This window comes from Syngnathoides biaculeatus, chromosome 16 (genome assembly GCF_019802595.1).
Source record: "Syngnathoides biaculeatus isolate LvHL_M chromosome 16, ASM1980259v1, whole genome shotgun sequence".
Classification (NCBI taxonomy): Eukaryota; Metazoa; Chordata; class Actinopteri; order Syngnathiformes; family Syngnathidae; genus Syngnathoides; species Syngnathoides biaculeatus.
In genome coordinates, this window is record NC_084655.1 from 7,056,693 (window position 1) to 7,069,895 (window position 13,203).

Sequence of the window (13,203 nt, forward strand, 5' to 3'; positions counted from 1 at the left end):
GGCTCGGGGCCACTAGACTAGTGTGGAGCAAGGCCACAACTGCTGAGCGGCGCAAGCTGGTGGTCCAGGAGGTACATCGGGAAGAGGAAGCACAAAGGTACGCCCACGCACGGGCAGCGGTTGGGCTGGGAAGGAGTGGAGGAGAGGAAGATCACCGAGAAAGAGCTGTGGGAGATGGAGGCATTCAGGGCAAGCTTTACCATCAGAGGTGTATATAATGCCTTGCCTTCTCCCACAAATCTAAACCAATCAAACCAGCCACACAAACAAGCTATCAGACAGCGGACAGCTGGGCAGTGCACAAGACTGGAAGCTGCTGGGGGACCTGGACAAGAAGCTCTGCTTCCCAGCTGAGATTGTAACTACCGCAATGTGACCAGATCTGGTACTTTAGTCTGCCTCTCTCAAGTTTGTCTACATCATGGAGCTCACCTGGGAGGGGGGAGCAGAGGAACGTATGGTGGAAGTTGGCTGCAGAGGGTTTCTAGCCTCCTCAACATCCAGGCTCCTCAGAAGGATGAGAGTCCAAGGGAAGGCCCATCGGCAGGCAGTCAAAGATCTCTCCAAGGCGGCGGAATAGGCCAGCCAGTGGCTTTGGATAAAGATAAAGAGAAAATACCCCGATTGGAGCTGTGGTACACCCTGAACTGGTTTCCAGCCAATTGCAGGCCACATGGAGAGAGACAACAGTTGCACTCATATATATATATATATATATATATATATATATATTATATATATATATATATATATATATATATATATATATATATATGTGTGTAGGATTGATTTAATGTGTTCTTATAATGTCTTTGAAGTAGCTTGTATGTTGTTGTTGACTGTATTCAGTAAAAATGCTCAAACGAGCCTTTCCCATTCCGTGCTGACCTTTTCCTTCCCCAACTCCCCGTGTGACACAAAAACGTCACATTGTGACGTTTGTGTCGGCGTCAGCGGCGATTCTTCTGTTTTGTTGATTTACCGCTGACGACGAGGGTGAAAAGTGATCGCCGTGGCCGTGTCACTGCCGGGCCTCCGGGCCACGAGCGTGCTGACTGACTGTTTGCTGAGCGGCAGGGGCGGACATTGCTAGAAAAAAAAATGTCGAGCAAGAGCCAACGTTGTTTGTGTTCAAACATGCGTCAACGCTCGTGTCATATTGCCAAGCTATGAAAGTGCCTCCCTTGTGGAAAAAAAAGTGGTTGTACGCTGACTAATGCGGGCAGCTCAGTATTTGGTCATGATAGTAGAACGTATATATGATAACGCAGCATTTAATGATATGAAGTAGCAGATATTTGTCTTGTCGCCAAGGAAAAAGAGCCTTTGTGCATTCAGCGTCTTCAGGTGAATGAGTACAAATAAAAATTAAATTTAAGGGCGTGTCCTCTTCAGCATAAGGTAACATGACCTCTTCAAGTATTTTGACATATGCAAACAGATCCATGACCCCTGGTATGTGATAAATTGACCCAACACCATAGTCGGAGAAACATGCCCTATTCATGATGTTTGCACCATCGTGCTTCACTGTCTTCAGAGTTTGGGGTCGTCTCACAAACTGTCTGCGGCCCCCGGACCCAAAAAAAAAAAAAAATTACTCTTATCAGTCCGTTTCTCTTTAGGCCAGTTGATGTGTTCTTTGGCAAATTGTAGCCTCTTCTGCACATCCCTTTTTTTTTAGCAGAGGGACTTTGGATTGTTGTAAATGGACTAGGTTCACACAGACGTCTTCTCATTGTCGCAGTACTTACAGGTAACTCCAGACTGTCTTTGATCATCCTGGCGCTGGTCATTTGCTGAGCCTTTGCCATTCTTGTTATTCTTCAATTTTATTTTGATAGTTGTCTTTGAGTTTCTGCCTTGTGTCTCTGGTTTTGCTCTCCATTTTAAGACATTAGAGATCATTTTAGCTGAACACCCTATCATTTTTGCACTTCTTTATAAGGTTTCCGCACTCCAATCAAATTTTTAATCAAAGTACACTATTCTTCTGAACAATGTGTTGAGCAACCCATTTTCCTCAGGCTTTCAAGGAGAAATACATTTTCAACAGGTTGCTGGCTTCAACCCTAAATAGGGGCCACCTGATTCACACCGGTTTTTCACAAAATTGATGACTTCACTAATTGAATACCACACTGCTATTTTTAGTTTTGGACACACCCCTTTCAACAAATTGCCCAATTGCACAGGCTCAAGAGTGTGTATATCGTGAATGCTGGACCTTGTTGGTTTTCTGACAATCTTATTGCTGACTGGACTTAAAGTAATTTAATTAATTCTTTTTTCACACACTTTCAATCCTGCGGTTTATGCGGTGATGCGGTGCTAGCGTTACCGCACCTGGTTATAAACCTCGGTACACAGAAAGCGTTTAACAGTACCCCCGTGCTAGCGTTAAACTCTTTCTGTGTACCGAGGCTTATAACCAGGTGGGCTCTGTAGGCCGGGAATTACGGTACTGCTCAGTTGTTTGACATGTAGCAATAAAAAATTCTATACTAAAAACATGGATTAATCTGGTTAGTGACATTGGACTGCTACTATTTTGAACACTACTGTAAGGTGAACATTTAGAGCAGAACCGTAATCTGGGAGTGACTTTTTCCAAGATTCTCTGATTCTTCTGAGAAACAAACAACAGCTAGCTGACAGAGGCACGGTCCCTTAGTACCCCAGCCTTGTCACCTTCAGTTTTTCCTCCAAATGGAGCTACTGGGGACTTTAGTATTGTTTAAAAAATAAAAATGCTGTACAACAAAAGACCGTCTGCAATTTTGTAACCTTACAGATAACACAAGCATCCATCTTAATGTGTTCTTTCTTTCTTCTTTCTTTCTTTCTCATTCTTTCTTTCTTTCTTTCTTTCTTTCTTTCTTTCTTTCTTTCTTTCTTTCTTTCTTTCTTTCTTTCATACTTGTGTGTAGTGCATCTCTATAATGGTTTCACTTTTCTCATGGAACTTGCCAAATTAAGCTTTTAACACTAATGTCATTTATTGAGCTGTGCCTGCACATCATCACGAAGATGGGAAAACATCAACGTACAGATAAGGAACATTAAATTAACGTACAAAAACAATGATGAACATCAAATAAAAGATCAACCATCAAGAAAGAAAATATCAACAGAGCCATGAACAGAAAGTGGAAGGACATCATCAAAAAAGAGAACATGAAGCATATATTATAACATTACAAAGCAAAGCACATCTACACCCATAAAAACACAAAATAAGAGAAGGAAAAACACAGATAATAGGAAATTGACATACATAATCGTCAGAAAAGGAAGAATATGAAACAAGAGGTAGAATAGCAGCAAAATTAAAAACATAAAAAAGATCTATGACTTTACAAAATTCAAATGAACATAAAAAAGACAAACGTCACAAAAAGGTCAAAATCAACTGATGAAAGAGAAAAATACAAAAGAAAGATCATAATATGATGTCCAAAATGAAAATCGACCAATAAAAAACAAAAACAAGGAAGATTTAGAGTAAGAACAACAGCAGCTTTTTCCACCAAGTTTCAAAGTTATCAGGTCGACGTGAAGGCAGCATAATGGCGAAAAAACAGTTGGGAGTGGGCGCGGCTTCTCCGCCTGCCAGTCTGCATAATGAAACAGGAGCTGCAGGTTTTCTGCAACTTGTGTGAGCAAATGATCCAAAGTGACTCAAAAAAAAAAAAACATTTGCACATTCTGCATCCACTTCATGCCACAGACATGCACGGGTCTAGGTAAAATCTTTCTTTAATTCATTAATACACGTTCTTCAGAAGTTTTTTTTGAGACATCAATTTCATGTTCGCTATTTTTATTATGGTAACAATGATTTCTACAGTTGATGAGAAAATATGAGAGGAACTAGCACGTTTCCCTGTGGTACTCCCCTTCAAAGAATGAATGCTAACAATGTTATCTGCTTTTCACTTTTCCATGCTGGTTTTGATGTTGGTGTGTGTCAGAAATGCCCCACAGGAGGCCTTAGTACTTCCTCAGGGGTTTGTGTGTGTGTGTGTGTGTGTGTGTGTGTGTGTGTGTGTGTGTTAAGCTTCAGAAGTAACGACATCTGAAAAGATCCAGCACCAATCCCTTTGGTACTCTGAAAGAACAGAATAGTACCATTAGTGTTTCCTCTGTTGTGTTTGTCCCACTGGGGAAAACAATAGTGATGTCTGTCTTGAGATGCCCTCGTCCTCCAGAAGAGATGCAGCTTTATCTTCGGAGGCAATGGTAGCAAACATTTGAGGATCCACGACAATGTGAAACTCAACAAGTTAAAACAGAGAGCTTTATTATGGAGGTGTGTTTGTGTTATATTTCACATGAGAAACACACTTATAAATCCTTTTAAAGATGTCGCTCAGTCTGGTAGATGGCAGTAGTCACTAAAAATGACGCGTTTGAGATCAAGTGTGTGTGTAAAGTATTGGGAATGATGGTATCTTGTGTAAATGTGTACAGTAGGAATGCTGTAGAAATACTTGCAGATTGATAGAAGAATATGAGGATCTCTATGTTTCATAACATTACTTTTTGTTACGGAAACTAAACGGCGCTTCATTTTTATCCTTTAGTAGGTGACTGTTTAGAAGGGGAATTGTCAAACATTTTGGTTTCAGCTAGGGACTCCTTAGAGTGGAGACATTTTATCTTCATAATTCGATTAAACATTAGTGAAGATAATTTTGCTTGATTCTTAAAAGTATGCACAGTCCAGCATGCAGGTACTCATTCTGGTTGAGTTTTTGGCAACAACGTTTAAGGTCAAGTGTCATCCTTTCAAACATTCTAAAATAGATATTGAAATGAAAAATACACATCACATTATTCACTTAAATTTCTACACGAAAAAATAATTATGAGCGGAGAGCACGCCATCCATGCGCAAAATTGCGGAACTCTCATTTGACATCCAACTGGTCGCCATATTGGCATCATTTATTGTCCGTGACGTCACCCGGACGTTCGGCATTGAAAACACGCTGTGGCCCCACTGTGGGACACACCCCTTCAGACACGGAAGCTCTTTTTGAAGAAGAGAACGTCTCACAATCGAGTCAAGTGTCTGGGGCAATATCCTATTGTTTGCAGACATATTTAGATGATATGCGGATCAATTCTAACTAACAACACACTCCCTGACAGTATGTTGACAGAATGTAGCATACTCAAACAATGCCGCGGCCTGGGTGCGACGAGCCGAACCATGGCACCGAGCCGGGTCGCTTTATGGCGTTGTTGTCGCTTGCGGCTGAGTGTGCCATAAACAATTGTTTATCGCTGCCTCCATCGGCGGTGTTGTTCATCACGGACAACGGCGGTAGCTATGAACAACCCTGCCGGCAATGGCGCACTCAGCCGCATGCAATGACAACTCCGTAAAGCGGCCCGGCTCAGGACTGTGATAAGCCACCTCGCCGAAGATGAGCCACCCCATCCGAAGCCGTGACCGGCAGACGCAGCGCCGAAGTCGTGACAGGTGGACACGGCACCGAAGCCGCGGCGGTGACAGACTCCCAGAGATTATGTACGCGCCAGGCTGACTGAAGCCGTGCTCGTCCGTGAGGCATGATGCAGCAGCCTTCGCTGGCGAGCCGTCACAGCAGCCTTTGCGGGCAAGCTGACATGGCAGCCTTCGCGGGTGAGCCGTCCGACGCGCACATCGACAGATTTAGCACCCGTCATACGTACGCAGATCTTTTGTTACGTTATGGCAGATCTGTCATTTCGAACCCACGAAGCTCTCATCCATTACACCCATGCAATTCATTTTTCACGACGAACAGGGTCTCTTGCAAAATTATGAAGGGTAAATCCATCTTCCCGAGTGTTCAAGCAATGTCCATCAATGCAACGAGTCGGCATTTTGGCTAACACGAAGGAGCAATGAGCTACCTTCCCGAAGGTCAAACTAATAGAAACAAACAAGTCCACTTGAGGGTGGTCCTGCTATGTACGTCACTTCCTGCTTCTTCTCAAAAACAAATCCCTCGAGAGGATTTTCATGGCGGGAGTTACAAAAAGCTGTATATGTCAAAAACATGTTTCATGGTGGAAAAACGCATGGGTCCATGTCAGCTGCCGTTTTTTCATTAATAACATACTAAAAATCATACATTTCATGACAGCGGCACTTTAAGAATCAATTGTTTTGGATGATAATGTTCTATTTGAATCAATTTCATCCTTGAATCGAAGAGGCAACCACAAACTTGATAGAATCTGAATCGTTGTCAATCCAAATTGTTACAGCCCAAGCAGAAACAGTGTAAAACCTTAAACTCTTTGGCTAAAATATACTGTAATACTGCGTATCGCCCTGTACCTTGGGAGGTACCGGAACTGTAATTAAAGCAAAAGTGAGGATCCAGGACATATCCCTGTGGTACTCTCCTGAAGAATGGAATAGTAACATTTTCTTTTTACCACTTTCAAATTGTGATTTTTGCTCAGAGATGCTCTGGAGGAGGTCTTGAGGCTCTATGTCTCGGCCACCCTGCTCGACATGTCCACGGTGAGTCGCTTCTGCGATGGGATGTCCGAGTGGCGGCTGCAGCGTGAGAATGAGATCACCGCCATAATGGACATCAGCAACCGAGCACAGATAAAGCCGAGCAAGAATATTCTGGTGTACGTGAAAAACAAGACGGCTGCAGAGCATAGGCGAGCAATGCTGGAGGCGGAACTAGCGGTGGCACTAAAGGACGCGCTGCTTGGCCTCGAGGACCTGGACGTCTTTGTGGAGGCGCTGGAGAGGCTGGCCACCACCTCACCATTTATTTTTCGGGGCGAGGTGGTGAAACTGCCGCAAGATGTCAGCTGCTCTGATGTGGCGCTCGCTGTGGCCACGGCACGCCGGGCTTGTCCAGTCGCTGCCGATTTGAAGCAAGACAGCAAAGTGCTCTTGGTGCCCAGGTTGGACAACGCCACCGTGCTGGCATACCTTCTGGACAAATACGTGCAGACTGCACTACAAATATGTTTCCTGATGGATAAATGGTAAATGACACAAAGTCAAAATCATCCCCTCAATCCCTAATATCGGTGTTAATCTGAGTGTTCATTTTGACATCCTGGTTCTGGCGACCTGTAATCCCCTGTAAACACACAACGATATCCCTATAATGCCTCAGGCCCCTTTCATAAATAATCTGAATGCTGGAAGCCATAAAAACTGTGGGAATGTGTATTACACACACAGGAATATGCTGCTTTGAGAGTTCTGTATGAAAGATGTGGTATGACTTTACCATGGGGAAAAGTAGCATAAAAGAGGCTCTGCTTCCGCTTCGTAGGTCGACAGGTGGTTTCTCTACTTATGAACGTCTCTAATAATGAAAAATTCAGGTTACAAAACACCTCCCCGGAAAAGTATTGGCTCAAGTTTTGGAGGAAATTCAGGATACGAAAATAGGGTCAGGATTCTCTAAATTCCACCAAACGTAAACATCTTGTATCTTGGTTTGTGTGGCGTGATAGAGCTGTTCTCCCATTGGCTATCGCCATAGCATCCTTCTGGCATTGGCTAGGAGGGACATCTATCTTTACCCATAATACTTTTTGATTCTCTTGGATACTTGACTGTCATCAAATTGCGTTGGCGTTGTCACAAGCTAACACACATTGGAAAAATATAACTTTTTCTTTTGTGTTTTTTGTTTATTCATCTTTCTTCACCATGGCCCCCAAGAAACTTTAGTGGAATTAAGTCATGTGCATATGTACGTTTGTACGTGTTTTCTCATGGCTGTCAAAGTTTGTCTCCTAATCCGTCCCCCCTCTTGCTTGTCACTCACCATTCCCTTCACATAGTCACCCAACGGCAAAGGTAAATGATCTTCATTTTTATTATTCTTTACATTATGTACTTTAAATGCTTATTTTTGGGGGGCCGGGGCAGGGGGGGTTCGGGTGGTTTGGAACGGATTAAGCTATTTACATGTAAAAGGCACTTCTACTTGCGAAAAAAATCGCTCACATTACAAAACGACTTCTGGTACGGATTAGTTTCTTCACAGTTAACCACAAAAAAAGTTGCTAAAAAGCTGTCTTAGAGAAATATAGTGACAGGGGCTAGAAGGTAGAATCAGGGTGTAAAGTTCCATGAATGAGACTTTCTGGTCACGTCCTTGTGTGTTGTCACTGCCGCCAGATCCTGGAGGAGTCATAAATCTTATTTTATGAAGGCTGACAGCTGTAACAGCTCAGTGAACATAAACGAAAGACAGGAATGTTGCTTTTGAGCCCCTAATTCTACACCAAATTATTCCACGAATTCACCTGTGCCTTTTACATAGAATGTTTCATTCACAGTTGTTGCAGATTGTCACATTCAGGTGATTTGATGATGACGGCAAAAAAAAAATGCTTTCAAAACAAAGCGGAATAAGTCGCAGGTGTTTAAGTCTAATAGCAGTTTATGGCTAATTTGGCCTCTGACACCACAATGGAAGCCAGCAAAATGTCTGGTTGGTCTCAAAACACGATTCTGTACCGGGAAAATACTATTCGCATGGAAAACGTTAGCGTTGATACATACACATTTTTCTTCCAGCAAGTTCTGCCTCAACATGCTACCCAAAGCTATTTTGGACATTCGTGTGGAGCTCCCTGATGAATTATCTTCAGATGACACGCAGACGATTCTTCGCCACATTCACCAGTGTGACCAGATCCGGTGAGAGTCCTGATTTAAACCCAGTATCTTTCACTCTGAGACAGACCAAAACGACTTAAGTTCGAAGTTTTTTTTTTTCCACATTCTGGTGTCTTGTTCAGGAACGATGCAGATTTCCGGCTGGCTTTCTTGCTCCAGGAGGACACTTCTCACCTCTTCCTGGCTGAGTTCAGACAGCGTCGTGTTAGAATGCTGGAGCTTCTGGACCAATTGGACCAGACTGTCAAGGAGCTGGTCAGGAAGAACAAGGCGGTGAAGATCTCCACTGTCGCAAGTAGTTCGGTGGGCGTGGTGAGCAGTGCACTGTCCATCGTGGGGCTCTCGCTCATACCCATCACAGCTGGTACCTCCCTGGCTCTGAGTATGACCGGATTGGGTCTTGGTCTGGCCAGCTGGGCCAACTGTGCCGTCACCTCCGTCGTGGACTATAAACTGGAGCAAAAGTCTATTAAGAAAGCTAATGAGGTGATAGATAACTTCATTGAGGAAGCGCAAAGTCTAGACAACATTGCCAACAAGACCCGCCAAATGGATGCTGCCGTCAGTGAAGTTCTCTGTGAGGCTGATGAGGTCAGAAGAGTCGGTCTCCTTGCAGACACCACCTCTGCTGTGACGACGCCGAAAGGCAACAAGGGGATGGCCACCAGGGTGGGCAAGGTGGTGGTTGTGGGTGGCAAAGCGCTACGCAATGTCCACAAAGCAGTGGCGGATGCCCGGAATGTGGGCCACATGGCGCTTAAAGGGTCTGTGGCTGTGACCCGGACAGCCAGAGCTGGACTCATCCCACTTAATGGAATCTTCATCGGCATTGATATCGTCATCATCTGCATGGACAGCATTGCGCTAGCCAAAGGGTGTGAGACCCAGGTGTCACAATTTCTCAGAGCCAGGAGTGCTCTGTGGCGGGCCGAGATGGAATCCTGGCAGAAGATATCAGACTCGTTGATGCGAGGATTGGCGTCGTTTGAGAAAAACTGGAGTGTCATAGAAACACCGGTTTTCAGTGACGACAAACAAGGCAAAAAGCAACATTGCGTCATTCAGTAGCACCCCCAAAAAATATACTGATGATCTCATAGTTGAACTAAGACCTCTGGATATTATTTAGCTGCAGTATATCCCTGAGAGGTCTCCATATAATCTAAGGGCGCCTTATGGCGTTAAATATGTCCTTGATTTATTCATGTCTGGCACTTTCGACTGCATGGTCAAATCTTCACTGGACAGTTTTGCTTCTTACGCAATGACACGTCTCTGCCTTAGTCTCATTCTGCTCCACTCACAGCGGTGAGCAGTTCAGTGCTGCGAACCCTTGCCACAGGTGCTTTGGAAACCCTACTACTGTACTACACAAAGATCACCCCACAGACCAAAATCAACACAACTTGCTTTACTACGTTTTACTATCAATGTTAAAAATGCAATACTGACTTTTAAAACTTACCCAATTTCTTGTTTGTAATGATGACCAAGAATTCAGGTAATGAAACTTTATCACGAGATGTCCACCAGAAACAAGACAAAAATAGAAGAAATAATTAATGAATATAAATAACAGTGGGAATAAAATCTGATGACAATTTCTCCTTTGACAGCCTGCAAAAAAAGCGGGTGAGGGAACTATAGGCACATCACCTCAAAATCTCATGTCATTGAATTCTAGTTAAACATCAGGAAGTAATTTTTTCTGTAAAATTACATCAATGGAAATTCTGCCAAATTTGTCAGTAGAGCTAACACACCTGGATGATGGCTTAACAGAATTGTTATTAATATGGTAAATTCATATATCTTATATCAGATTTGTAGGTCAACATGCTACACATCTTTTCTACTAAAAAGATGATAAACCAGGAAGCCCAAAGTAGTCTTTGTCCCAAAACACCGCAGATATTTCCACAAGTGAGCCACGTAGTGGGTGAAAGTGATTTGAAACCTTGTACAACAAATAGAGGTTACGTAAGGACAACAGTTAGATCATAATAGATTATTTCCATTATTTTCCACAGTAAATCTGTAAACTTGCAATATTACTCAAATTTTCCCTGAAAGAGGCTAAATGGGAGCAAAGGACCTCCAATTGTACAGGAGAGGAATAGAAGGCCATGATAATACTCAGGCTTTAGGGATTGAACCCTGGACCTCAGAACTGTGAGGATAAACCGTTACAGCTCTGCCACTGTACCACCCTGTCTTTTATATCTTAATCAAAATTTTTAAAAAATGCAGATGCTTTTAAAACCTAACCATTTATCCAGGTGAGACACTTAAGAACAGATTCTTCTTTCAGATCAAAAGATGAATGAGACAAAAGTGAAAATTTCCAGTTTTTATTTCATATTTACATCTAGCTGTGATAACTCACAACAGAGCACCTTATGCCATTTCTCAAGGTCTGGAGATTCAGCTAGACCACACCAGAGGCTTTATATGCTTTTTCTGGAGTCACTCCTTGGTTTTCCTGGCTGTGTGCTGTGGGTCATTGTCATGTTGAAAGACCCAGGCACGACCCATCTTCAATGCTGTGACTGAGGGAAAGAGGTTGTTTCCCCAAAATCTCAAAATACTTGGCCGTGGTCATCCTCTCCTTAATACAGTGCAGTCGTCCTGTCCCATATGCAGAAAAACACCCCCAAAACATGATGCTACCACCCCCATGCTTCACAGTAGGGATGGTGTTCTTGGGATGGAACCCATCATTCGTCTGCCTCCAAACACAGTTAGTGGAATTATGACCAAAAAGTTCCATTTCGGTCTCATCTGACCAAAAAAAACTTTCTCCCATAACTCCTCTGTATCATCCAAATGGTCATTGGCAAATTTAAGACAGGCCTTGACATTTGCTGGTTTAAGCAGGGGAACCTTCCGTGCCATGGGTGATTTCAAACCATGATATGTATTACCAACAGTCACATTGGAAACGGTGGTCCCAACTCTTTTCAGGTCATTGACCAAGTCCTGTTGTTTTAGTCCTGGGCTGATTCCTCACCTTTCTAAGGATCATTAAGACCCGACAAGGCGATAATTTGCATGGTGCTACATTCTTATTGAGATTGACTATCATGTTTAGCGTCATCCATTTTCTAATGAGTGCTCCAACAGTGGACCTTTTTTCACCAAGCTGCTTGGCAATTTCTCCGTAGCCCTTTCCAGCTGTGTGGAGTTGTACAATTTTGTGTCTGGCGTCTTTGGTCTTGGCCATGTTACAAGTTTGAGTCTTACTGATTGTATGTGGTGGACAGGTGTCTTTATGCAGCTAACGACCTCACACTGGTGCATCTGATTCAGGGTAATACATGGAGTTGAGGTGGACTTTGTTGAAAGGCGGACTAACAGGTCTTTGAGGGTCAGAATTCTAGCTGATGGACAAGTGTTCAAATACGTATTTGCAGCTGTATTACACAAATTGTTCAATTATACATTGTGATTTCTGGATTTTTCTTTTTAGATAATTTCTCTCACAGTGGACATTAACCTGCGATGAAAATTTCAGAACCCTCCATGATTTTTAAGTGGGAGAACTTGTAATATAGCAAATACTTATTTTTTCACTGTATATCCGAAACATACAGGGAATTTGTCTCCAGTATACTACATACATGACCACAATAGACAGGACAGTCAATTGAGACGTAAAGACGTTGTGGTAACAGCCACAGAGCAACGAGGATTCCCAGTAATACTCTGGTCATGATGGAACTTTTTTTTTTTTTTTTTTTTTTTACAATTCTGCAGAGGATGCAGAGTGAATAAGTGAATAATATTTAATGGCATAATCCTTAAAAGCACTTGTACTTGGGTGTTTCTTTATAGTGCGAACAATGTTTACTGCTGACGATACCCTGGGCCAACCTGTTCGTCTCTTTCTCAGTACACCAATAATTTTTCGTTTTATGGACACTCCAAATTGTTGTATTTGCTATACTCAATGTTACCATCGCTCTGATCAACTTTGCCTCTCAGCTTCAAAATGTTTGCTTTTGTCCTGGAGACAGCTCACCGTTTTCATGTTTGCGTAACAGCAAATGCAGCTTTCACAGGTGAAGCCCAACATTGAAAGCATGCACTAATGAACAACTAGACACACCCGTTTCACGTTTCAATCCTTTTATTTGCTTGAAAAGTGGGTGGCTTCCAACAAAATGTGCTCTGTCCTGAATTAACACGTGTAATTACAATATAAAAAAAAAAATTAATTCTGAACTTTTGTCTCATTCACCCTCTTATCTGACATCCAAATGTTCAGTAAACAAAAAGGAATTTACCTTGTCATTCTAATAACTTTTTAGGGACAATTTAAGATGAATTACAGGACTCTGAAAAAAGTTTTTTAAAATGCACAACAAGGAGGCCCCTAAAGAAAAAAGGGGCTACATGGTCAAGTTGCCAGAAGGAAGCAATTACCATGCCAAGGCCACAAAAAGTCATGCTTACAAAATGCCAAACAGTGCAAATACAAGCTTCATAACTTCCGGGGGGAAAGAGACATTTGGAGTGATGAGACCAAAATGTAA

At 42.7% G+C, this 13,203-nt stretch overlaps 1 protein-coding gene across 1 annotated transcript; it reads left to right on the forward strand.

Moving 5' to 3' along the window:
* The first annotated feature begins 5,583 nt into the window (after positions 1-5,583).
* On the forward strand, positions 5,584-9,736 carry apol (apolipoprotein L). The gene is made up of 4 exons (XM_061846445.1): positions 5,584-5,699; positions 6,466-7,011; positions 8,366-8,689; positions 8,791-9,736. Exons 1-4 carry the CDS (start codon positions 5,584-5,586, stop codon positions 9,734-9,736), a joined length of 1,932 nt encoding a protein of 643 aa, XP_061702429.1.
* The last annotated feature ends 3,467 nt before the right edge of the window (positions 9,737-13,203 follow it).

Coding starts and splice junctions, on each gene's coding strand:
- apol (XM_061846445.1), top strand. CDS start 5,584: ATGCAGCAGCCTTCGCTGGCGAGCCGTCACAGCAGCCTTTGCGGGCAA. Junction 5,700..6,465: donor AGATTTAGCACCCGTCATAC/GTACGCAGATCT, acceptor ATTTTTGCTCAG/AGATGCTCTGGAGGAGGTCT. Junction 8,690..8,790: donor CACCAGTGTGACCAGATCCG/GTGAGAGTCCTG, acceptor TGTCTTGTTCAG/GAACGATGCAGATTTCCGGC.